Source organism: Myodes glareolus, chromosome 9, assembly GCF_982192425.1.
Source record: "Myodes glareolus chromosome 9, mMyoGla1.1, whole genome shotgun sequence".
NCBI classification, from domain to species: Eukaryota; Metazoa; Chordata; class Mammalia; order Rodentia; family Cricetidae; genus Myodes; species Myodes glareolus.
In genome coordinates this window covers 1501568-1527731 of record NC_142034.1, presented here as the reverse complement: position 1 = coordinate 1527731, position 26164 = coordinate 1501568, and the positions used below count along the sequence as shown (strand labels likewise).

At 52.4% G+C, this 26164-nt stretch overlaps 3 protein-coding genes across 13 annotated transcripts; all 3 read right to left on the bottom strand.

Annotated features, from left to right (window-relative positions):
• Positions 1–37: 37 nt before the first annotated feature.
• On the bottom strand, positions 38–8490 carry Mafg (MAF bZIP transcription factor G). 6 transcript variants are annotated; one of them, XM_085694246.2, is made up of 3 exons: positions 8216–8490; positions 4699–4761; positions 38–4613 (listed from the first exon to the last, which is right to left on the bottom strand). In XM_085694246.2, the coding sequence occupies exons 2-3, from the start codon at positions 4732–4734 to the stop codon at positions 4161–4163; spliced, it is 489 nt and encodes a 162-aa protein (XP_085550372.1). In that variant the 5' UTR covers positions 4735–4761; positions 8216–8490; the 3' UTR covers positions 38–4160. The 6 variants fall into 6 exon arrangements, with proteins under 6 accessions (XP_085550372.1, XP_085550374.1, XP_085550375.1 ...); XM_085694248.2 differs by lacking the exon at positions 8216–8490 and adding an exon at positions 7938–8181; XM_085694249.2 differs by lacking the exon at positions 8216–8490 and adding an exon at positions 4863–7895.
• A 6672-nt stretch (positions 8491–15162) lies between these two features.
• On the bottom strand, positions 15163–19630 carry Pycr1 (pyrroline-5-carboxylate reductase 1). 6 transcript variants are annotated; one of them, XM_048429402.3, is made up of 8 exons: positions 19585–19630; positions 19037–19165; positions 18764–18834; positions 17945–18124; positions 17490–17708; positions 17260–17352; positions 16928–17091; positions 15163–16105 (listed from the first exon to the last, which is right to left on the bottom strand). In XM_048429402.3, exons 2-8 carry the CDS (start codon positions 19101–19103, stop codon positions 15943–15945), a joined length of 957 nt encoding a protein of 318 aa, XP_048285359.1. In that variant the 5' UTR covers positions 19104–19165; positions 19585–19630; the 3' UTR covers positions 15163–15942. The 6 variants fall into 6 exon arrangements, with proteins under 6 accessions (XP_048285359.1, XP_048285362.1, XP_048285358.1 ...); XM_048429405.3 differs by having other exon boundaries at positions 17490–17711; positions 19559–19628; XM_048429401.3 differs by having other exon boundaries at positions 17490–17711; positions 19585–19627.
• A 2438-nt stretch (positions 19631–22068) lies between these two features.
• On the bottom strand, positions 22069–24500 carry Myadml2 (myeloid associated differentiation marker like 2). Its single transcript, XM_048429439.3, has one exon. The coding sequence runs from the start codon at positions 24058–24060 to the stop codon at positions 23137–23139; it is 924 nt and encodes a 307-aa protein (XP_048285396.1). The 5' UTR covers positions 24061–24500; the 3' UTR covers positions 22069–23136.
• Positions 24501–26164: the final 1664 nt, after the last annotated feature.

Below are 26164 nucleotides of genomic sequence, written 5' to 3'. Positions count from 1 at the left end.
GTCCCCTCCCTTCTCTTTGCAAAGAAACACCAGCAGGTCTCTTTAAAAGGCGTTTATTGATCATATACAAAATAAAGAAAACCTTATATATCACAAACATACACTATGTACAGCAATAAATACCCGGGGGGCCAGGCCCAGCGCCGCCCCTCCTGGACAATAATTTAGCAATAAATACTGCGCAGGGCACGGGTGGGCACCAAGGCTGCTGTCTGCTGAGGCCAGACGGCTGATCGCCCTGCACTGGTGCGAACACCCAGGCCTCACCTCGCAGCCAGATCCCTGATGACCCTACCCAGGTGCAGGAGACCGGGTCTCACCTTGCAGCCACACCCCAGACCCTCCTCACTTAGATCTTAGTACTCCCACCCCATTTAGGGTACTCTCTGCTAACCTCCCCCTGGCTTCAGCCCTGCAGGGCAGGCAGGGGCTGATCAACTCTGCTTGGACACATCTCTCAGCACCAGGAGACCAACAGAGCTGGACACACAATAGCCCTTGTCCTGTTGCCCTAAATTGCCAGGAGAAGGCTTTCTGTACCCACTCCCATTTGGTTAAAGGCTTCAAGGACTAGCAGACAGAGAAGATGGGAGGAAAGATAGAAATGACCGGGGCATGAAGTTGCTGGAGGGGCTGAAAACCCAACTGGGGTCGTAGAGAACAGGGAATTCTGTCAGGGACACTTCCTAGGACAGTCCACTTCAAACTTCCAGAGACACCCATGCTGTTAACACTGCCGCTCCAGGGACAGAATCGCGTGCAGCAGGCCCAGCACATGCCAGAAACAGGCAGTCCACGAGCCGCTCCCACAGTCCCACGCCTCTGTGTGGTACTGATTCTGTCCTCTTCTCCATGAGGGCTCCCAAACCAAGCAGCCAATGGGGACATGAAAACATGCCAAGAGAAATTATTCAGTGGCTTTTGGGAAAAAAAAAAATCGTTAATGTGTTGGTTCCTTTCACCAAACCACAGCCTAAAAAAGTAACTCAGAAGATCCCAGAGCGGAAACAGTGCAGCAGGCTGTGGCTCAGACATCCCAGCTGTGGATGGGAGCTTTGGCCAAGTGGCCACACCACAGAGGGAGGTAGCAGGGAAGTGGCCTCACCATCTCCAAGTGGGCTGTAGCTTATCAACACTGCACACCCTGGCACCGAACACCAAGGCTGCTGCTAGCACACAGAGCACACACAGACCGAGATGGTGGACTGAGGAGAGCCTGTAGGAACGCCTGGTGATGACAGTGAACCCAGAATAACTCAGTGTTGCCATGGAGGCCCTACGCTAATGGTACAAAACACCCAGGTTAGCAGCCAGACACAGTGGAGGGGGAGACTCTCCAGGACATACTCTTGAGAAAACTGATCCACCTCATGTGGGTTTTTCTTTGAAATCTGAGTGTTCATGTCCAAGGAAGGAGGTCGGGCAGAGTCAAGGGAGGAGGGAAGTCGCACAATAACGGTTTACTTAGCGGAGTAATCTGGGAGAGCCTCAGCCAGAGCTCTCCCTCGCTGTGTCAACACCCTTCACAGTGGGAAAACAGGACAGACAGTGATCAGAGAGACAGCCAAGAGTCACGCCTGGACACATGTTCCTGACTCGGGACACAGAGGCTGCAGATCTGAAGGCCACGAGCACGGACCTACCCAGTGCAGAAGCTACGATCTGCTGCTTCTGTTCAGCACATGCCCGGCCTCAGTCTCCTCTTTCCAGCAGGCCGGAGCTGTGCACATGGACGGCCACTACCACTCAGCCAGGACCAGAGAACTTGGAAAGTCCGCCCCTCTCCTCTGCTAGGCCTGGGCATAATCCATCCTGTTCTGCTGCCACAGTCAGGATCAGCAGCTCATCTGGGCACCAGTTAAGAGAGCCCGAGAGAGGGGGTGAGGTCACCTGGTAACGCATAACCAACAGTCCAGACTCCCACTCACATCTGACTCCGGCATCAGTGGGAGTGTCTGAGCACCTTGAGCCAAAGAAGCCCACCACAATGCCAGGGCTGGCAGAGGTCCTGCTCCCAGAGCATTGAATGCTGGGTCAAACTGAGTGAAAATCCTGCTGCCCACGAGGTAAAGGCCTATCAGGCCAGTCTTTCCTTTCACCAGCTCACATTTCTGTGCTTTCCAGGGATCCAGGCCCCCAGAGAAGACACCAGCAATGACAGCAAGAGGACAAGGGCCATGCGACCAGACAGGAATATAGCCTCTTGCAGGTGGGCATCCGCCTACGAGGAGCTTCCTGAGCCAAGCCTGGAAGGTGGGCAGCCTCCCCTGGATAGCTGGGGTGAGGAGGCAGGCTTGGACCCTGCAGAGAAGCACCTCCAAGTCAAACAGCGGATCCCTGGAAGACACAGATCCTGAAGGGAGGCATAAGAAGGGCCCAGAGCCAAGAGCTGCAGACAGTGGGGAAGAGACAGACCTGGCCCTGAAGCTAAAGCCCTTGTCTGGCAATGGTGGAGGCCTCCAGGCTCTCACAGTGAGGCAGGGAAGAATAGGTTGCCCCCAAGCGGGGCCCCTGACCAATCTGCCCGGGAAACAACATCCCACAGAATGGGATTTTAGGAATAGGTGGGTGATAGGATTCCTAACCCACAAGGTAGGCCTCTGGGGTGGCCTAGCCGAGGCCCCAGTTGTAGCCTATAGGAACAAAGCTGAGGCCAGGAGGAAGACAGCCAGGGACAGGTAGGACGCAGCCCCGTGGGCACCCACAGTGACTCCTTGGTCCCTGCAATGCCACCATCCAGGACCAGAGGTGGTGGATGTGGAAGCAGCATGGGGGCCCAAGACAGCTCCCAATTTCACTGACTCTGCCACTCCGCCAACCCAAGCCCTAGACCCACATGCGAAGCCAAGGCTCAGAGGGACCAAGTGGCAGAGGAATGGACAAGTGCAGAAGAATGTGAGCTGGCAGGCAGTCTCCCCTCCAGTGGGGTAAGCTCTGCCTGGGACCCCAGCCCAACCCAGGTCCAGCAAGCCAGCAGAAGCAAAACCACCACAACAACGACAAAAAAAAAAAAAAAAAAAAAAAAAGCCCCCAAAACCCGAACAAACACACACACGAGAAAAAGACCCACACACAGGGACAGCCACAGGTCAAAGGTCACCAGAAGCACCAGCACTCTACGGCTGCACAAAACCTCACCAGGCACGGACAACACCACGGCACCGGCAAGACGGAAGCAGGAAGGGCAAAGGAGTAAGTCACTTTCGGTACAATTGCAAAAGAGATATCAAAGAGGACGGCCTCTGGTCGGCTCGCAGCTTGGCTTATTTTTTTTTTCTTTTTCTTTTTTTAAACTAAGTTTTATAAGTAATGTCTCATAACTCTGTGTATAAAAACTAAACTCCAACAGCCACAGAGCTGTCCCCAAGTTTACAAGAAAGGGATTTTTTTTTAACTAGCAAAGTTTCTACTATACTTTCTTCCCTTTTCCATTTATACGGTCAAATGTTTTTTTTTGTTTTTAAGACAATTTTATAAATACTCTGCAGCTCTTCTTTTTTTCTTTTTAGCTCTTAAACATATAATTTAATAACTTCGTAAAAGGAACTTCTCTTTTAAATAAAGGGCTATATAACCACACAAATAGGTCGTGTAAACAGTGACACCGGACCCACCGCAGGACACACTGACACACTGTCCACCCACACTTATCACCGGCGATTTGGTCTTATCCAGTGCACTGTGCCAGGCTCCAGCACCATGGCTCCTGCCCCAGTGCCCAGGCTGGTGGCGTACTCATCCACGGCCTTCAAGACGTAACCACATCTCTTCCTTTCTGGATCAAGCTGAGAGGCCCACTGGAATCACCAGAGAGAAAGGGCAGACCTAAGCCCAGTACACTTGCCCACTTGCACTCTAGTCTGTTCCCACAGTGCCCACTCTGGACTCCTAACCTGCATGGCCTTGGTACAAAGGGGTTAGGGGCAACCCAACATCACTGTTGAACTGACCAATCCCAACGTACAAAACACACGCATGACGACAAGGATGATATCAAGGGGGCTCAGCCCAACGCCCCTGGGTGCAGGTTGTGCTTTGCAGGGAAGGAAAAGGGGAAAGGAGAGAAGAGACAGGAAAAGGAAAGGAAGAGGGACAGGGCTGCCAGCTTTGCCACGCACTTAGTGGCCCCTCAAAGACCTGCCTGGCAATTGCATGTGTCCCTATGACCGAGCATCTGTCTTGGACTTTACTATTGTGATGACGCTGGTGGCAGCCACCTTGCCAGGGACCAAGGGCCCCAGGCCAGCAGCAAGGGGACCCCGAGCTGGGGCCACAGGGCTGCGGGCCACAGTCCTGGCAAAGTTCTGCAGGGCCTCATACTTGGAGCGCAGAGCGTCGAGCTCCAGCTTCATGCTGGCGTTTTCAGAGGCCAGCTTCTCCACCTCCTGCTGCAGCTCCGCCTTCTGCTTCTCCAGCTCCTCCTTCTGTGTCACCCTCTTCACTCGACAGCTAGCCGCGTAGCCGCGGTTCTTGAGTGTGCGTCGGCGCTGCTTCAGCTGGATAATCTCTTCCTTGGATAGGCCTCGCAGGTGCTGGTTTAACTCTCGCACCGACATGGTCACCAGCTCCTCGTCAGTCAGGCTGGTGCCATTCTCTCCTGGCTCCCGCTTCACCTGGAGTGGAACAGCACACAGGGTCACAGCAGAGCAGGAATGCTTGCTACCCCTGCCACCCCCCAAACCCAGCGTCTCCACTCACCTTTAAGGCCTTGTTTCCTTTATTGGGGGTCGTCATAACCCGGGGGCACAATGAGCAGGCACTCTGTAAGACAGGGAGCAGAGGTCAGGACCCTGTAGACTCTTTTCACACCCCAACAGGAAGTTTGCTGTCCAGTGCTCAGCCCACAGAACTTTGCCCCTCACCTGACCTGAGGACAGCCCTGGCACCTTGCTTTATCCTGAGCCGGGCTGCTTCAAAGGCCCTTCCCTAGAGAGCCAGAGGGGAGATCAGGTCTTACCCAGGGAAGAACCGGCGTGTGGAAGCAGAAGACAAAAGGAGCAGAGAGATTAGAAGGTCTGGGCTGCAGGAGGGGCAAGCCTAGAAGGAAGCTGAGCTTTAAAAATAACCCCAGTGCTGCCCCAGAGTGCGCTGTTCCTGGCGAGTCACGCTGACTCAGCACATCGCCTCCCTCTCTTCCTGAGCGGTTCTCCCATTCTTGAGGCAGGCCAAGAGTGCCCCAGGAGACCCACTACTGGGACCAAGAGCAGGCAAGGGTCAGTCAGGGCCCCTGTACTCCAGAGTCCTACTTTCCACACATGCTTCCCTAAGTTGACCCTGAGGACAAAAGAAAGCTCTTTCTCCCTCTAGGACTTAGGAGGCTGCTTCCTGCCTCCTTTTGGCAGAGGACCAACCAGGTTTGCTTTAACTGTGCTGACTGGGAACCCTCTCACCCACTAGGTAGCAGGCAGTCCAGCTGGGAGGAGCTGAGCCCTCCAGGCCTCCCTGTCCACCTCCTCTACAGATGGAGTAACCATCCTGTGGCTTGGTTGCAGCATCCTGTGCTCCTGCCCCACCCGACACTCTGCGTTTCACAAGGGCCCCACAAGGAACAGAGGGGAGGGCACTGCTGGCTGGAAGCAGGCAAGGGTTAGCCCCTTTGGGTCACCGGCTAGTCTCTGGCTCTCTGCCTAGGGTCAGTGACCACAGGGCCAGGGAACAAAAGCAAAACAGCCACCTCCTACAGTCAGCCACCCCTCTGGCAACTCAATCTCATGCTCAGCTTTCTAAAGCCTTGCCAAGAACAGTTGTGTACACCCAGGCTGGGAATTCCCACTTAGTTCAGCACCTATCAGTCCCACGGGTAAAGCTACCTCCTCCCCTTTCCAGACTAGAAGTAGGGAAGTGGGAAGGGATTGCAGGTGAGGAGGCTGTAAGCACCTCAGGCAACAATGTGCTGGGGGTGCAGGGTGGGGTGCACCTTACACTTCTCCCTACACTTCTCCGGAGAACCAACGTGTGAGCTAGGGAGGCAGAGGCCTGTGCCATCACTTGAGGAGAGACCCTACCACTCTTAGTCTTGTACAGGAGGTGTGGCTACATGCGAATATTACGCAGAGGACCCTCTCTCTAGGACCAGATTAAGAGCGTTTTCAAAGGCAAGAGTCCTGTCAGATCAAAGAGAAAGAAGGAAGCCAGAACTAGAGGTGTGAAGGGCATCTGCCTTTCTTACAGCCTGGCCCCAGACCCGCACCAGGAGCACAAGTAGAGGTGGGAGAGACAGCCCTAGCAGGAGCTCCCCTCACAGACTGCTCAGCTCAAAGCGGCGACTTCCTGCAATTGCACAGAAAAGTGCAGAGTGTGGTGGCTGGGAGCTGAAAAGTGCCTCCTCAACAGATTTTACCCTCTACTGAAGGCCTGAACTCAGCACAAGTACAGCCAACTGCCTCCTGATCAAAGGTGTGTGTGTGTGTGTGTGTGTGTGTGTGTGGTGTGCGTGGTGTGCATGAACGTGCATGGTATACTCATATGTATGCTTAGGGGGGAACAGCAAGCCTCAGCAAAGCCAGTGCTTCCAGCTGCCTGCCTGGCTTCTGCCAACCTAGGTTCACAGTGATTAGGCAGACAGTTTTGGGGGACAGCTGTGCTGGAGGGTAGTCCAGAGAGCTCTTTGCAGAGCCTGAGGAAGAAGCTCAGAGAAGTCGGTCAGGACCAGCTGCCCCCCAACTCCGCCCTCTGGATAATCACAAGGCACCATGGGACTAGGGGCCACCCACTCAGGCTAACAACTGGACAATCTGAACATCAGTCTCAGGCAAGACAACGACCCTTGCTCAACCTTGCCTGCAAACTCCAGTGCAGGAGACATGAACTTAGGTCTCTCCTCCTTCAGATACTGATATTATTGGAAAAGAACTTCACACTTTGTGTCCACAGAAGCACAGTGACTCCTCAAAGCTTAAACACCTTTCTGGGACCTGGAATTTTCATAGGCCGTAAAGTCCCACCCCCAAATGAAAACAGCTGTTACCTACAAACTGCCTCGGAGCTCGGTGTAGTAAGTGTTGAGGGGACAGCCCTATGCACAATCCACAAGGTCAACTTAAGCTAGCCGTGACACCCGGGCAAGGAAAGCAGTACAGAGAAGTACTGTACAGTAAATATCCATACATTCACGCAAAGGTGGAGGCCACACCCCACACGGACTGTCACTTCCCAAGACTTCGCAGCTATCAGATCAGACACCCAACAGGGCACACACTTTTTTCCCAACTTCAGGCAACAGTGGGACCCCAAACTCTTCTGACAGGGGTAACGTAGAGGTAAAAGAGAACTATATTCTCCGCTCCATGCTTGCACCTGAAAACTCTCACCAGCTACTAGATCCACCCTTTCCTCCCATTAGCTGGCAGAGCTGCCCCGGCTTCCTTCCAGCCACACACCCTTCTCCCCTGGCTCCCAGGCTTTTCCGTCCGAGGCCGACTCAGCCAGGGTCACTCAGAAGGAAAGCCTCCTTCCCAGACAAGCAGGCTCGGCCCACCTAAGCTCCTCCCCTCGGCGTACTCCGACCGGTCTCCCAGTTTGGGGAACTGGACCAGGCGTGGGACCTGGACCGGGAGCCCAAGAGCCTAGGAGGGATGCGTAAGCCTGGGGCTTTACCTTACACCGCGGGAGAAACCTGCGGCGCGCCCCTGCAATGCCTCGGCCTCTGCCTCCAATTCACAGGTCCGTCAAACTTAAACACGACCCCGACCCCGGATCCTGGCCCGACCTTCGCCGCCCGGATCTAGCCCTGCCTCCCGCTCAGACGGCCTGATAGCGGGGCCTGGGCCCCCCGCCCCGGCCCAGCGTCAGCAGGAGCACCGAGTGACCTCATGCTGATGACTCAGCACGTCTCCGCTGGGCTCGCACGCGCGTGGCGAGCCCAAGCCGCTCAGCAGGGTCTCCCCGCCACCCTTGCCAGCCCGCGCGACCCCGCCCGCTCGGAAGCCGACGGACACCTGATGAGTCAGCAGCTCGGTGCGAGCCACCCCGGGTCACTCGCGCGGACCTCGCCCTGCAATCGCGCCCCCCGAGGGGCACCCGGGGTCTGCCGCGCGCACGCCCGCTCCCAGTCTCGCCCTCGCCCGGTCCACCAGCTCCCGGGTGGCACCGGCGAAGAGCCAGCCGGCTTCCGACCGGCGGAGAAACCGAGGCACGCGCAGCCGCCGCCGCCGTCGGGTGCGCCGCAACCCCGAGGCCAGGCCCCGCCGCCCGCCCCAGCCCCGCGCGCACTCACCACACTGCGGGGCCCGGGCGGGCCAAGGCGGGGCTGGGGCGGGGCCGCGCGCGCGCGCTCCGGGGCTGCGCGGGGCTAGGGCGGGCGTGAAGGGGTCCGGGCCGGGGGCGTAGGAGGACTGGGCGCTCGCGCGGGCCGGGCCGAGCGCGCTAGGAAGGCCGGGCCGGACCGGGCTCAGAATCCGCCGCCGCCGCCGCCGCTCCTCAGACGTCACATGATGTTTGGTCACGTGGGTTCCATTCATGAAGCGGCGACGCGGCTGGCCCGAGCTTAAAGGGAAAGGCGCGGCGACCCGCGAGGCGAGCGCGCCCCCAGCGCGCCTGCGCAGCCCCGCGCCGTCGTCCTTGGCAACGCGCCGCGCCTCGGCGACGTCTCGCGGGACTGGTGTCTGGGCTCGCCCGGCGGAGCGAGCTCCTGCCGGGTCAGGATTTGTCGCGGACCCGGACGCTTATGGTTCACGCTCCCTGCAGATCTCCACGCCAGCTCAGGCCGAGGTCTATGGGACAGAAGCTGCGTGGGTATTTTCGGTTTTGTTTGTTTTTGGTTTTGTTGGTTTTTTCCCACTTGGATACAGGTTTCGTTATATAGCGGACACAGACAGGCTTTGAATTCCAGGCGATGCTCCTGCCTCTGCCTCCCGAGAGCGGGAATCGTACGAGCGCCACCACGCGGGGCCCTGGTTGCTGTTTTGATGGTTGGGACACAGTGGTGTAATTTCTTACCCCATTCTGCAGCGGCGTCCTCTCGGTTCTGAATGGGTCAGAGAGCTGGAAAGGACTCGGCTGTTGAGGGACACAGTCCAGACCCAAGCCCACGTTTCCAAAGTGCCGCAAGATGGCACAGGGCCCCGGAGGATGCTCACGGATGATCTTCATCTCCACACGGTGCTAGGGACTTCACCTGCAGCTGTGCAGCATTTCTTTGGGTACCATGCATGCTCTGTGATTAAGAGTTGTGCACCTCCCCAGCACTCGCCCCCCCCCATCTACAACTGCTTCCGGTGCATTCTGCCTACAGAATGCTACTCTTCCTGTGAAGAAACTTCCCGCTGCTGTTGAAAATCCCGCGGAATGAAGCGAAAATAAAAGGTGAAGAAAAGGGATAATGGGAGAGATCAAGTTTTCATTCCAGTTTCAGGACTTTCTGCTTGGCCCTTCCTTCTCAGGAAAAGCCAGGGAAGATGACTCATCCTGAAAGGCGGGTGACGAGAGAAAAGGGGCAAGGGGGCTGGCCATGGGTTTGTGTGTGTTCTTCGTGATTCACTGCCACTGAGTAACGGATGAAGGTACGGCAAAAGCTAACCCAGGATCCTCTAGTCCGTTCTGCCAGCTTCCAGAAACTTATTTTTTTGGAATCCCGCACCTCAATTTATTGTCCCATCTGTCTTGTGGGGCTAAAAGTTGTTCTTAACATGGTATTTCTTTGGGGAGTGTGTAGGAGGTCTTTATCTCTCGCTGGGTGTAGCTAGAGTCTCAGAGTACAGGGCTTCCGTGAACGTGGAATTACTTCTTATGTCTCAGAGTTTCTGTTCTTTATCTCCATTCTCCTTCCCCTTGTTTTTTTTTTTTTGTTGTTGTTGTTTGTTTGTTTGTTTTCCGTAGTTGTAAGATGGAGTTTCACTCTGTAGCCTAGGTTGGCTTAAGCTCAGCAGCAACCCTCCTGCTCCAGCCTCCATGCTGGGGTTATAGGCATGAGCTTCCATGCCCTCCTTGTTAGTGTCTTTGTTTATGAGGATGACTTCCACTCTGTTGCTCAGATTAACTTGGAACCCTTGGACCCAAGAGTAACTGGGACTTTCTGGGCCATGGTGGTGCACACCTTTAATCCCAGCACTCAGGAGGCAGAGGTCAGCATGGTCTACAAAGCAAATTCCAGGACAGCCAGGGCTACACAGAGAAACCCTGTCTTGGAAAAACAGCAACAGGGGCTAGAGAGATGGCTCAGAGGTTAAGAGCACCAGCAAAATCTTAAAAAACAAACAAAAAAGCCAAGAAAGAACTCCGGGTATGCACCCTCATCAAACCCTCAAGGTTTTTGAGTCAAATCCAGGATATTTAACATGCTAGTCAAATGCTCTATCACTGGACCACACCCACAACCCAACACAAACACATACATACACACACACACACATTAATCAGAGGAGCGGCCTAGTGCAACCTTGTGTTCAGTATCTTCATCTTCATCACTGAATGCTGGTTCAAGGAAGCCCCTGAGCCACTCCCCCACCTTGCTGAGAGGGACTGGAAGGGTGAGTGTAGTGTGCTGTGGAGTAATCCTATTGTATACTGTAAAGATTTGTCTCTCCAGTTGGTTTAATAAAACACTGATTGGCCAGTAGCCAGGCAGGAAGTATAGGTGAGGAGACCAAACTAAGGATGATGGGAAGGAGAAGGGTGGAGTCAGGAGTCACCAGCCAGATGCAGAGGGAGCAGGATATGAATGTGCCATGCTAATACCATGTGGTAGAGCATAAATAAGGAATATGGGTTAACTTAAAATGTAAGAGCTAGTTAGTAATAAGCCTGAACTATTGGCTGAGCATTTATAATCCCTATAAGCCTCTGAGTCAATTGTTTGGGAAGCAGCAGCCGAGTATTTGGGAACAGGTGGGCAGGAGAGAAACGTCCAATTACAGTAGTATTGGGCTAGGAAAATACCAACCCAAGGGCAGTCTGGCAGGTTGGCATCAGGACTTGTTCTTTCGTTTGCTGCTCCTTGCCCTTGTGACAGCTGCTCTAGTACCCTTAGTCAGTACATGTTATGGGGTCCTGGGGTGGCTGCTGAAGGGTGGCAGCTGCTGGGCTGGTCCCCATTCATGTTCCCAGTCCCTTTACATCCCGGTTCTTGCAGCATTCAGTCTGCCTTTCATCCACACATCCGAGTCATCTTTCCTTCCACTTTCAGGGAGCCTTGCTCCCCAGCCCTTGCTCAGCATTTACAGGAACCTAGCCTTGTTACAAAGTTTGGGCATGTACACACCCAGGGCCACAAGTGTTACAAGAAATAATCAGGGATGAACTCTTCTGGAGTCCATGGGGTGGTGTGGAGCTGCTTCTTCAGGGTGGAGAACCCTGGGATCGGGTTAACCCTGAGGCTGGTTCTACACGTCCTGCCACTCATCCCAAGGGTTCCGTGGCGAGGGGAACACTCCAGGAGGTGACCCAATCTCCAGACTCTTCCTCGGGGTCGGCAGGGTCCTGACACCTATAGAGCGGTAACTAATGTGCTTATATTCATGCAGGGAGAGCTGAGGGACAGTAGAATCCATATTGAAACAAGACCCCAGGAGCATATGTGGTTCCACCTGTAGCCTGTCACTGGTGAAGGGCAGAGCTGCCTCACCATATAAATCTACCCACTCAGGAACCCTCCCCTGGCTCCCCACACGGGCTCAGCACACTTGTCCCTGGGGATAGTGGTGGAGGATAGAGAACAGAGAGGGTCAGTAGGTTCGTTGCACGAGTCTTGCAAACAAAGCTCTCTTTTGCAGAGTGGTGCTTCAAGAAGTTTCGTTTCCAGGCAACCCATCTGCCACACTGTTTCAGTACAACCTGCTCTTGGGCGGTGGCTCAAACCTCCTGGTCCCCCATGCCTCCAGAGCTGTTTCTTACCACAGCTGGATTTTGTCTTCCAACCCTCTCAATTGTCTCAACCAGTCTTGGTTCTAAACTGTTCATGGGAAACTAGGTTTTCCTTTTGGGAGTGAGATGCTGATGTGAAGCCCCCTGAAAGACATCTTTCCTCTGAGCAACCTGCTCTCTGGTGCACAGGAAGCCACTGGTTCACCTGTGCTCCCAGTCAGCTCTCAGGCTCCCTGAAGGATACATGTATCACCTTCTGAGGTGGGGACCTCATCTTCCCAGCTCCATGCTCGGTGGCTTCTATTTAGAGAAACATGAGCATTCATGGCCTCCGTCAAAAGATGATGGTGCACACCTTTAATCCCAGCACTCAGGAAGCAGAGGCAGGCAGATTTCTATGCTGGGGGGGCCAGCCTGGTCTACAGAGTGAGTTCCAGGACAGGCTCCAAAGCTACAGAGAAACCCTGCGCAAAACCAAAAGCAACAACAAAAAAGCATATACCACCGTCCAGTCCATTTATTAATTTTTAAAATATATTTTAAAATATTTATATGTATGAATGCTGCGGGACAATGGTCTGTGCCCTGTCACTTGTATTATTTTTTTAATAAAATGCTGATTGGTCAGTAGCCAGGCAGGAACTAGAGGCAGGGCAACGAGAATTCTGGGAAGAGGGAAGATTCAGTCTGCAGTCGTGACCCAGCTGCAGAGGAAGCAAGATGTGACTGCCTTGCTGACAAAGGTACCAAGCCATGTGGCTAACTAACACAGATAAGAATTATAGGCTAATATAAGTTATAAGAATTAGTTAATAAGAAGATCCTGAGATACTGGGCCAATCAGTTTAAAATTTAGACCTCTGTGTGATTCTTTGGGACTTAACGGCTGCAGGACAGGCAGGACAGAAAACCTCAGTCAACAGAATGGCGCCCATGTGGACAGCTGCATCCACAAAAAGCCTGAGAGAGCTTGGGAAGTAATTCTAGACAGAAAAGAATAGAGTAAGCTGGGCGGTGGTGGCACACGCCTTTAATCCCAACACGTGGGAGGCAGAGGCAGGCGGCTCTCTGTGAGTTAGAGGCCAGCCTGGTCTACAAGAGCTAGTTCCAGGACAGGCTCCAAAAGCTACAGAGAGGAGCTGGAGAGATGGCTCAGTAGTTAAGAGCATTGCCTGCTCTTCCAAAGGTCCTGAGTTCAATTCCCGGCAACCACATGGTGGCTCACAACCATCTGTAATGAGGTCTGGTGCCCTCTTCTGGCCTGCAGATATACACACAGACAGAATATTGTATACATGATAAAATAAATAAATAAATTTAAAAAAACAAAAGCTACAGAGAAACCCTGTCTCGAAAAACAAACAAACAAACGGAAAGAATAGAGTAAAGCATGGCTTACTGATGACAACACTTTCTCAGGTGGGCTCTGCTTGCTAGAGGCAAGCACTCTTATTTAAGAGAGGCTTCTTGACTCAGCATTAGCTGCAAAACCCTGCAGTTCTTTTAAGAGCTCCTGCCACAAAACACTTAAATGGTGTTGAGGAAAAGCTGACCACATGCTTTTTTGTGGTGGCAGGGACCTTAACACACCATAGAGTTGTGGCAATAAACATGACTCAGGCTGGTACCTCTGCGAGGAGGCTGGAATCTCAGAAAGCTAAAGAATGAGCTGGATCCAGCCATCAAAACCACGGCTTTTATCCTAGCCATATTGCTTAGCAAATTAAAGACTCATGTGGTCAGAAAAAGAGAGAGATATACAGTAAAAATAGATTCAAAGACGAAGAAAACCTCTAAATGGTTTACTGTGTGTTTAAAAATACATGTAGGCTTGGGAGAAAAACAAAGCATCAAGAGCCCCCAATCAGCTGTAAGTACCCTGGAAAACTACGCCCACATTCCCCAAAAATGGACTATGGATATTTTCCTTTGTTTAGAATGTTGGTTACAAGTTGTTATGGATAATGGTCAGGAGAAAAGCTAAACAAAGGACATTAGATTCAGAGTTCTTGTTCCTTAAAAAGGGGGGGGGGAGTGCTGTGGGACAATGGTCTTTTATTCTGTCACTTGTATTATTTTTAATAAAATGCTGGTTGGCCAGTAGCCAGGTAAGAAGTAGAGGTGGGGTGTGGCAATGAGAATTCTGGGAAGAGGGAAGATTCAGTCTGCAGTCGTGACCCAGCTGCAGAGGAAGCAAGATGTGACTGCCTTGCTGACAAAGGTACCAAGCCACGTGACCAATATAGACAAGAATTATGGGCTAGGTAGTAAGAAGAGCCTGAGATACTGGGCCAACCAGTTTATAATTGATACAGAGCTCTGTGTGATTCTTTGGGACTTGTAGAGAAAAGGACACTCCAGGAGGTGACCCAGGTGTCCTCTCATCTGCTGAGTCATCTCTCTAGCCCTAAAATGATGTTCTTTTCATCAAAGTCTACTAATTTATTTTATTATAATTTTATTTATTTTTGGTTTTTCCAAGACAGGGTTTCTCTGTTGTGGCCCTATCTGTCCTGGAATTTGCTCTGTAGACCCAGCTGTCCTCGAACTCACCTAGATCTGCCTGTCTCTACCTCCTGAATGCTGGGATTAAAGGCGTGCACCACCACCACTCAGCCAAAAGTCTACTAATTTTGATGTGCTGTTGTTTACTTGTTTGTTCACCAATTCAAACGTTAATCTTGTATGAAAATACTTAGACTGTCTCCTCTCCCTGTGGCGTAGTCAAGGCTACACACAGCCCTCATATACCAGCTTTTGGAGTCGTAGCAACAACAGATTTCTGTTGTTGTTGTTGTTGTTATTTTATTTTCAAGACAGGGTTTCTCTGTGTAGCCCTGGCTGTCCTGGAACTCGCTCTGTAGACCAGACTGGCCTCAGACTCACAGACATCCTCCTGCCTCTGCCTCCCACGTGCTTCAGCATGTGTTTCTCATCCCAGCACTCAGGAGGCAGAGGCTCCTTACCATTTCTGTACATATGTGTGCATGTCACCCTGATCCTGTCCATCTGGAGAATTATGATACTTCCCTCAAAGGTTTCCTCTTCGCCAGGAACTTGGCCTTGCACAGCCTGAATCCACCAGCAAAGACATCTCTCCCTGGAAGGCTAAGGAGTGGGGACTGAAGAGGTTGATGCCCCTCGCCAAGTCAGTGCACCAAGCCCTGCCGTGGTACCAGCTTTCAGGCAGGTTTGTCATGACAGAGGCATTGAAGCTCTGTAGCCCTCTGCCCTATGGGAGTCTGGCCTTCAGTCTGGCCGTAGCCAGCTTTATGGGACCTGTGTTACTGTCTCCTCTGTCAGTATTACACCCCGCTGTCTAGGTAAGCCTCGCTCCACAGGTGACAAACAGGTAAATGGGAGTGTTCGGAAATTTTTTTTTTTATTCAACTGAAAGTATAGGAAGAGAAGTAACAGTATTTGGTGAGTTAGTTCGGGAACAAGCTAATGCCTCATCAGCTACCTGAGAAATTTCTTTCCCTTTGCCTATTTGGATCCTTGGTAGAGGGTGATGTCCCTAGAAGGAGGTATGGGCAAGGGAGTGTGAAGACCCCATAGACCTAACTAAGCTCCAGAAGAAGCTGAAGAGGGGGAGGTCCCCAGTGATGTTCTGCTTCCTAGGATCCTTGGGCTGACCTGGCTGTGAACAACCACCTGCTCTGGGGATATTCTGTGTGGTTTTGAGCTAGAGAGCCCCAGAGCAGAACCTTTAAGCAAAAAGAGAAGAAAGTGAAGACGTGAGTCAGCCCAGTGATCTGCCCGGAGGGGCTGACACGGGAACGTGCTCTGAGCCCAGGTTGACACGGGAGCATTGATTCAAGCCCAGAAGTCTGAGTCTTGTCTAGGCAATGCATCAAGCCACTATCTTAAAAGAAAAAGGAGCCTGGCATGTTGACATTCATCCATAATCCCAGAACTTGGGAAACTAGAGTGGAGGATGGAGAATTCAAAGCTAACATGGACTACATGGCAAAACCCCACTTAAATAACAGCAACAAACAGACAAACAAAAAAAAAAACTGTGAATCCTAGCCCAGCCTGGTCTACAGAGAGAGTTCTAAGCCAGGGCTACACAGAGAAACCGTTTCAAAAAACAAAGAAAAGAAAGAGAAAGTAGAGACTGGAGGAATATGGGCAGGTGAATCATTCCTTGCCTGCTGGGGCCTGGCTGAAGGGCAGTGGCTTAATATGGCCAGAAGAAGACAGAGAGGCCCCAGCAGAGGATTCCAGCTTCACCTTGTCCAGTACAGTCTTTTTGATGGCAGCAGGGGAGACAGTTTCCTGGTCAGCCATGGTCTGCAGCTCCCTGGAAAAGCAATGAGACACTGGGTCTGCCTTTCTCAGAAAGGATGGTGCAGCAGCATCTATGGTGGGCAGTGCCCAGTGGGACCCCATCCCTGGGCCTTTTACACCTGCAACCCCCCATCTGTTATACAGCTACATGGTCACGTCTCACACCATTCAGTGACTCGGTCACCCTGGCTACAACATCAGCCATCAAGATCACTCAGCACTCCTAGCCTTAAACTTTCACTGCCCAACTTGGGGCAGGATCTTGTTTCTCCTGGTTTCTCGATGGGCCGTGGCTAGGTGGCTAGGTCCCACGTCCAAGCCTTGCTGTAGCAACTCAGACTTCTCTAGGCATTTGTGCTGGAAGGTAGAAACTGGCCGGGAAGGCACTGCTGGCTTGCCCTGTAGACATGAACCTGGGACTGTGGTTCCCAGCTTCGGTTCTGCCTCACGCCAACTGAGGAAACCCAGGCATGTTTCATTCAGCTCTCACCAACCAGCATGCGGCCAGCTTAGCTAACTCACTTAACCTGGGAAAAGCCACCTAACCTTCCCAGCCACCCTTCTAGCCTAGCTCCTTCGCTATGACAGCAAAACTGAATGGAGGTTGTATTGCAGGGCCAGAGGTCTACAGACCCCTTCCTCACAGAACAATGGAAGAGAGCTAGAGGCATTGCTTTTTGTGACCCAAGAAACCTTGAAACTTCCAAAAATCCTGCTCAGGACCAGGACAGGGCTCAGTAGTATTGGTTAAGTGAATAACTCCACTGAAACCTCTGAAGCCAGGATTCTGGTGTATGGAGGAGGTGGCTGGGGAGGGGGTGATAGCAGGACCTACCGTGTGCGGATGCAGGAGGCCTCCACAGCATTGATAAGCAGGGAGCGGAAGCCCCCGCTCTCCAGGACGTGCAAAGCATGGATGGTGGCCCCACCGGGAGAGCAGACATTGTCCTTGAGCTGGCCTGGATGCTGTTCTGAGTCTAGAAGCATCTTAGCTGCCCCCTGTGACAAGAAAGAGGGGCGATGGCAGCCAGGCCCCTAATTACCTGCTTCTACAGAGTATAGCCCTCAGCCACCAAAGCACTTGCTAACTCCCCACTCATATGTCCCCAGGACACCAATTTTGGATTTAGTAAGAAACAGCTCCCATAAGAATTTCAAAACACTGACCAGGAGGGCCTGGGCCCCCAGGCGGACAGCCAGGCGCCTTGGAAGCCCCATTTTCACACCACCGTCAGCAAGAGCATCCAGGGCCGTGAAAGCCTGTGGGGAGATGCATTCTCAGCCACTGTCCTTCCTCTTCTCTGGGACCCAGAACAGGGCTCAGCAGACACAGAGGTGCGCAGAGTCCCTGGGAACCGCCCACAGCCCTGACCACCCCCCACCAGTCCAATTCTCACATAGGCAGGGCCACTGCCACTGAGCCCGGTGACAGCGTCGATGAGATCTTCCTCCACCTCGGTACAGAAGCCCACACTGCTCATGAGCTGCTCCACGAGCCTGCCGTCCTCCACCTGAGCGTGAGTGCCTGTGGCGTACACAGTGACGCCCTCCCTCACCACCACTGGGGTGTTGGTCATACAGCGGATGACTTTGGGAGCTGGCTGGAACGCTGTCAGCTTCTGGAAGAGAAACCAGCTCTCTTACTCTGGCCTTGACTATCTGCGCTCACCCCAGGCATGGAAGCGAGTGTAGACCTGCTTCCCCAGCTGAACATTTCCCGAGGTCTTGCTGTGGGCTGGGCTGCTATGCCCTGTGCGCAGGTAAAAAAAAGTCAGACCCACAGAGCAGAGCCCCGGACCACATGTTCCACACCCCTCCCCAAAGCCCGATGGAGCCGGTCGATGGCACCCACCTTTTCAATGGAGTTGATGGTGACACCTGCCGCACAGGACACCACAATGTGCCTGTCCTCGATGTTAGCACCAATTTCGTCCAGGATGAAGGGGATGATGTGTGGCTTCACCGCCAGGAAGAGCACATCACTGTGGTGCACTGTCTCTTTGTTGTGGGATGTCAGGTTCACCCCTATCCTCTGCAGGAATGCAAGGGGACTCAGCTTGCCTCAGGGGCTGTCTGCCCACAAAGCTGAGAGCCATGAGCGTAGAGAAGCCCAAAGGCTGCTGGGCTGTGGTGCCAGCTGGGTTAGGGGTCAAAACCCACTCAGCTGTCCTTACCCAGAAATGGAAAAAGCACTAGGCTCTGGAATGTTCCCCTTTGAAGTCAAAAAGGGACACCACAGCCTTCTAAACCACAGCTCAGCCCATTCTACCTGAGGCTATCTATAATGGCTGCGGTCTCTGCAGCTGCCTGCCTTCCAGAGGCAAATGGGGGTCTCAAGTCAGGAGCCTGACCCCCCACATCTTTGGGTATAGCAAACAGAAACTGTACTCACCACCACCTCTAGTCCATCATCTGGTCTCAGGGCTGCCTGGCCATCTGCAGGGCTCCTTTAACCCCTACCTAGGCAATCCCATTCCAGACTAACACCGTCTTCTAACAGCTGCATTCACGACAGGGCAGGGAGGCAGCACCTGGAGATTCCTTATGGCAGGTTTGCTTCCAGTGGGGAAGGTCTACAGTACAGCTGCTCCCCGCTCTGGCCCTCACCCTTAACCCTAGACCCTAACCCTAAGAGAGTCAGACTTCCTATCTGCGTCCACCTGGCACCTACCCGGAGGGCAGAGACCGTAGACTGGTCCATGTCCGGGGAGCTGGCCATTATCTTGTGAGCACCCAGAATACCTGTAAGGGACAGAATTCCTCTTTCGAGGCTGGTTCTAGCCTCTCTGCACTGCATCACTAGAAAGGAGACAGCAGAGAAACACTCCTCACCCCCGTTAGTACAGCAACCCCAAATATATGGCGCCTGCCATTTCCCAAAAGACAGAGGCCACTAACCCAGACACTCCACGTTAGCACCCTCCCTGGCCCCAGAAGAATCTACCTGCTGCTGTGAAGCCCTTGGCTAGGGCAAAAGCCAGTTGCCCTGCCCCGATGAAACCCACGCTCATGTCCGGAGGTCCAGTACCCACAGCCTTCACAGCTAGCTCCGACCCTGCAGGGCAGCTGCAAACTGGATGAGAAGTAAGAAGTTGGGTGGGCAGAACCAGATCTGGCCGCTCCTGCTCCCCCACCCCCATATCCTCCTACCTAGTTTTTTGTTGTTCCTCGGCTGCCCTGGCTAAGAAGTTGTCCCAATTCCCCCACACCCCGTAACACAACCACCTGCTGCCCAGAGTCAGGATGCCTGGCCTGCAGCTGAAGGTTCTGACCCCTCTGAAAAGGGCTCAGGGAGCTGTAAACGAAGCGACAGATTGTAGGGAAGGGCCCCGGAATCAAGAGTACCCTCAACATCCAAATCTCCAGTCCGCTTCCAGCTTGGGTCCCAGAAGCCCTATCCCCGAAGCCTTCATTATAGAAGTCCCATCGCCGGAGCCCGAAATCCCACTACCCCCGGCGTGGCTACCTGAGCTAAGCTACACCAGCGAGTACCTAGTCCTCTGTGTCTGCCACGCGGCACCCACGCCCACCAGCCCCGCCCTCCCTCCATTTCAGCCAATGCGCGGTGTGGCCTCCGGGAGCTAGCCAATCCAGAGCTGCAACTGGAGCCTTGTGCATTGCATCATCCACCATCCACAGGGCCAGGACAGACACGCCTCTCTGCTCCCTCCGTGAAGTGGGTTGTAGTTGCGAATACAGATCAGTACCCCAAAAGACACGGATCCCCTCCTTTATCTGCAAGCGTTCATTTGAAAGCTAGGAGTCTGCTGCAGCCACAGGACCATTACTTCCCGAACCTCCTCCACCCTACAGTGCCCCAGTTGCCCAGACACGGGTTTTAGGGATATTGTGCTCTGGGCATCCACAACCCCCAGAGGTGCTCAGGGTCCATCTGCTGGTCTCAAAGGTGTATAGCAGTCTGGGGTTCCCCAAACTCTACCAAAGTACGCATGACCCATCATACTAAAGTATGGTGCCCATCACCCCCACCCTCATTAGACATTGCTTATTTTGTTTTTTCTGTTGTGTTTGTTGCCTTAGATAAAGACAAACTGCTTTAGAAAGTAATTTCAAGATCATTAGACAGTCTCTAGCCTGCAAGGTTTGGATTTTCGTCCCTTCTCGTTGTTCATAATGACCACCAACCAAACTAGGAGACTACTCCGTGGTAAGGTCTGGACGGCCAGTTTGGTACTCACCCTCTAAGAAAAGGCTGGAACAACTATGCCAAGTTGACAGCTCAAACCTATGCACAAAGCCTAGAAGTTCGGTTTTCCACACTCAGCTCCGTGTTTCAGACTTTCCAGGGTTGGAGAGATGGCTCAGCACTTAAAAGCATTTGTTGCGCCCGGTGGTGGTGGCCCACGCTGCCTTCAATCCTAGCACTCAGGGGGCAGAGGCAGGCGAGTTCAAGGCCAGCCTGGTCTACAGAGCAAGTTCTAGAATAGGCTCCAAAGCTACAGAGAAACCCTGTCTTGAAAAACAACAATAACAACAAAAACAACAAACAAACAAACATAAAAAGAACATTCGTTGCCCTTGCAGAGGATCTGGATTGTGTTCCCAGCGTCCATATGGCAACTAACACTATCCAGATGTCCTTTTCCTCTGAATTCCTCAGTCACCAGGTATGCAAGAGTGTACATATATGTGTGCAAAACAGTTATACACATAATATAAACTAAAAAATTTAAATGATGCCTTCCTCCAAATGATGATAAGCAACACCCCTAAAGCCAAAGAAAGACACTTCTGTAGTCTAGAGGACTCGCTCTGTAGACCAGGCTGGCCTCGAACTCAGAGATCCACCTGCCTCTGCCTCCCAAGTGCTGGGATTAAAGACGTGTGCAAGGCCGGTCTTAGCCCTGTTCTCCTCTGCCTTCTCCCCGGGACTCTGAAATTTAGGTTGGATGTGATTCTGGGAACAGAAGGCTGCTGGACAGCAAGAACTCTGGGGAATTAGAGACAGATGCCATGTTTCAGAATTTAGCTACTGAAAGAATGACACGGGGGCCCCTCCCCCAAGAAAAACCAGTCAAACTTGGTGAGGTATCGCATACCTGTAATCCCAGCACTAGGGAAGGGAGGCAGGAGGATGTCCAGTGTCAGGCCAGCCTGGACTACACTGAAACCCTGTCTGAAGGGAAAAGGGAAAAAGGAAAACAAGAGAGGCAGTTGCTAAGCTGCTTCGAAAGCCCAACAACTCGACCACCTGAGCTGGTTTTCCCGAACACATGTATGGTAGAAGAACTAAGTCCACAGAGTTTTCTTCTCACCTCCACGCACGCACCGTGGTGTCTCCCATCTTTCATACATCATACATGTATAATATAATAAATAAAAAGGAAAAGAGAAAGAGGCAGGAGGGTCCCCCTCTAGACAGGATGTACATGGCTGGCATGTTCCTTTATCGCTTTGTTCCCCATGATGTGACCTTCTGATGTTCGATGCTTTCATCATTCAGGGCACCCGCAGGCCCAGAAGCTGCCTATGCTTGCCCATCCAAGTAAAAGACATTGGTCCCAACTCAGTTTTTGGCTGATCCAAGTGTTCCTTCTCCAGCTAGCCAGAAAGGACCACACAAGGCCTGGCTCATAGGCCAGAGTCTAACTGATCCACCGTCCAGAGAGCACAGCAGTCCCTGTCTCTATGATCTGGGCCCTGAAGACCTCAGTATGGGGCTCTGGGTGCCTCTAGGAATGAAGAGAATGAGACAACATTGACCTTCCTTCATTGCATTTGGTCTTCTGAGTCACCCTGAACGGCCCCCTTTTCAGAAGGCCCAGATAAGACCACACCTTGGCTTTATCCCAGGATCCAGGGAACCCCCAAGGACACACCCTACCTCTCAGTGACCTGGTTTAGACCTTTTCTCAGAGCATGCAGCAAGAAGGTTGCCTAAGTGGTGCAATCTCCCATAGCCCTTAAGACTCGAGTGGGCTGTGTGGATACTCAGCAAAGGTAGAAGGCAAGGTGTAAACAAGCATTCACCTTTTATTTCCTTTTGGAGGACCTGGGGGACAGTCAGTTAATGAACTGAAGGGCTTCCTATGGTTAATCCAGTCCAGGTTCTTCCATAGGAGAAACTGAGTCGAGAGTGAAAGATGCCAGCACGTTTTGGTGTTCAGGAACAACTGGCTAACAAGATGCTTGAGTGGAGGGCCTATGACCAGGCTCCATGACCCAGTGGCTACCCCAAGATGGTTCTTCACTGTGAGTCAGTGCAGCCAGCCAAGCCAACCTGCCATGGTAGGCACTGCAGAAGCTTCTCGGCCACAGTCTGCCTTGGGTGTATGGGAAGAAGCTCCATCACTGTCGTGAAACCATCTTCTTTTCACAGTGATTCTGGTGTTGACCTTTGACATAAGGCCACCTGAGAATCACAGCACAGTCTTTTCTCTGTTAAAAAAAAAAAGCTGAGGCCCCTGGGATACTCCTGGACACAGGTGAGGTCCGTCCCCATTGCCACGTTTCTCTACAAACGATCACAACCATCCCAAAGGAGACTCCTCCCGGGGTTCTAGAAATTTCCCCTTCAGACAAGCAGGAGCTTTCAGCTCTAACGTTCCTTCCGATGGTCGGACGCTGCTGTTCTTGGCTTGGTTTTCACCCATTTCCACCTCAGGCAATTGCCCGAGTTCTAACTGATATCACCCCAGCTACGCGCTATCTCAAGACACTGATCCTGGCTCACCTCTGAAGTTCATCTAGCTTCACTGTTCCCATCTGCAAAATGAAATACAATCGCCTCTGCTCCAAAAAGTACCTCAACTAGCACTAGACCCAAGGACAGTCAGGAATCTGAGAAATAGACAAGAGATGGAGACAGAAACAGGAAGAACGAGAGTCCATTAGCCATCCCTCGCCCCTGCTCAAGGCCTTCAGCTCCTCTATCCTTCCTCTTTGGCTCTCTTAGCGCTGCTAAGATGTCCAAGGGCAGACTTGCCTGAGCCCTCAACCTCCCTCTTGTCTCCCCTGTCTTAGTTCACCTCGACCAGCTTCAGGCACTCTCAGACAGAGAGAGGATCCCGATGGAGGGTCAGGCTACAAGGCCGGTACAAAACGGATCCTCTGGGAGTAGGCGAGGTCGACGATATAAAGGAGCAGGTTGACGTAGGTGAAAATAGCCACCACTAGCTGGCTGTCCCAGGGGCAGCTGCCTCGGAGGCAGTCGGGGGGCCGTCCTGGCTCTCCGTACTTGGGGTCAAAACAGAAGACGGGCCAGATGACGGCGGCACTGAGGTATAGGAGCACGGCCAGGAAGGTGTACACAACCACGAGGCGGTCAAATGGGCATCCCAGGCCCCCTGTGTGTCCCATCACACTCAGGGCCACCACAGCCACTGTGGCCATGAAGCACAGGCTGTAGACAGCCACGCACCACTGTGTGGCCACGTAGCGCTCATAGCGACTGTCGTGAACAAGTGCCCCAAAGATGATGCAGGCTACAAAGGCCTGGACGATCTTAAGGAGTCCGGACACGGTAGCCATGTAGCTGGCTACCTGACCTGGCCGTGCCCGCGTCAGGGCTACTTCAGCAGCATAGGCCAGGAAGAGGAGTCCTGCGAAGACGCTGGCTGCCAGGCGGAAGTTTCTGGCCATGCATCCGGCAGGCTCCGGTGGGCACTCCAGTCGGGTGAAGTACAAAGGGTAGATGACCGCAGCCGTGGCGCACAGCAGCGTTGCCAACATGGCAAAGGCTGCTGTGAAGTTGCCCCAGGAAAGGCGCAGGCAGCTGTGGAGCTTCGTGAACTCACAGGCTACCACCAGGACGGAGAAGGCAAAACAGAAGCCCCAAGCAGCCATGCAGAAAGTGCCCTGGACACCCCCAAAACCACCTCGGTGAGCAACCAAACTGAAGGTAGTACAGCCGAAGGCCAGCTGCAGCACTCGGGCTGTACCTACCGGGGAGGTCACAGCGCCCAAGTGCAGGTATGCACCCTCCGGGGGCTCCATGGTGCTACCCATTAGGCTCTCACAAGGGGCCCAGCTGCCCCTGGGGTCTGCAGCTGGGAGACCTCTGTCCTCTGCGGCGACGCAAGGCAGGTGCTGGCTGTCTGCAGAGGCAGTGTTAACAGTGACATTGCAGCAGATCAGCCTCTCCGCTGCCTGTATGGGGAGCCCTCCCCCCAGCGCTATAAATAAACGGTTTGATCAGAGCCCTGGAATAGCAGCCTGCGTGCTGGTTCCCATTCTAGAGGGACTTCTGACCCCCAGCATGCTACAAAGATCCTTGTCAGGACTATTAGTTAGGCTACGGATGCTGGACACCCACCTCCTGCCTCCGAAGCACCTGCACCTGTCCGTCCTGGTCAGGAAAGTGTGGGGGAGGGGCTGGGCGAGAAGGGGGTGGGGGTGCTTTTCCTCCTGGGGTTCACAGCTAGGGTATCAAGCAACCTCTGGGTGTGGCATGCTTGGGAAAGGGTACGGATAGGTGGAGAAACAGCGGGAGGCTCTAGAAAGCGTAGGAGAGATTCTTTTACTGTTCTATTATAGGCTGGTGTCGCCTGGCCTGGCTCAATTCTCCTATTTTTTTTTTCCAGAGAGATTTTTAAGAAAAAAATGAGAAAGAACTCTTGAGAGTTGGGGGTGGGGGAACTCCAAAGAAAAAATACCTCAGTAACTCTGCCTTTGTTTGCTCTACATTTATTTATTTATTTATTTATTTATTTATTATTTATTTATTTTGGGGACAGGGTCTCCTGCAGCCCAGGCTGACCTCAAACTCACTAAATCGTTGAGGATGACCCTGAACTTTTTATTTAATTTAAAAAAAATCAGACTTCCTTCTCTTTATTTTTAAAATTAATTAATTAACTAGTTGATTAATTAATTTTGGTTTTTCAGGACAGAGTTTCTCTGTGAAGCTTTGGAGCCTGTCCTGGAACTTGTTCTATAGACCAGGCTGGCCTCAAACTCTCAGAGATTCACCTGCCACTGCCTCCTGATAGATAACCTGGCTCTATCTTTATTTTTTAAAATAATTCATTTACTTTTATTTTAAGTGTATCAGTGTTTTGCCTGCATGCATGTCTGTGTGAGGGTACCAGATTCCCTGGAACTGGAGTTACAGACAGTTGTGAGCAGCCATGTGGCTGCTGAGAATTGAACTCAGGTCCTCTGGAAGAGCAGCCAGCGCTCTTAACCACTGAGCCACCTCTCCAGCCCCATTTCATTTTATGTTATGTGTATGAGTGTTTTGCCTGTATGTGTGTGTGCCTTTTGTGAGCCTATGGATGACTATAAACCACCTTGTGGGTCCTGGGAACTGAACTTAAGTCCTCTGCAAGAACAGCAAATGTCCTTAACCACTGAGCCATCTCTCCAGCACCTGAACTTCTCTTTCTAATGTTTTTATTTGTTTTGTATGCATAAGTGTTTTGCCTACATGTATGTATGTGCACCGTGTACACGAATAGTGTCTGTGAGGTGAGAAGGCGTGGGATCCCCTGGAACTGCAGCTATGGATTGTTGGGAACTACGTACCATGTGGGTGCTGGGAATGGAACCCAGAGATTCTCTGCAAAAGCAACAAGTGCTCTGAACCGCTGAGGCATCTCTGAAGCCGGACCTTGAGCCACTTCAGCAACTCCTCTCCTCCTCCTCCTTCTCTTCTCCTTCTTATTGTTTTCTTTCTCTCTGTGTAGCTCTGGCTGTCCTGTAACTCACGTGTGTAGACCAGGCTGGCCTTGAACCTACAGAGATCTGGTGTACCTCTGCGGTACTGGAAATCAAGGGATGGACCACACACATCTGGCTAAGATTTCTTTATTTTTATTTTATGTCTGTGAGTGTTTTGCCTGCCTGTATATATTTGTACCAGGATTGTAAGCTGACATGTGGGTGCTAGGACCCAGACCCAGGTCCTCTGAAAGAGCAGTCAGGGCTCTTGACCACTCCTCTTTTTAAGTTTTTTCTTTGTGGAAAAATAATTATGACAACAGAATGGCTCCTGCTCAAGTTCAGTCAACAGAGTAAACGAGAAGGGAAAAATCCAACCTTTGTACCCAGAGTCGATCTCGTTAATATCTACTGAGATCTTCACAGACCTCTCTTCAGCCTATAAGTGGAA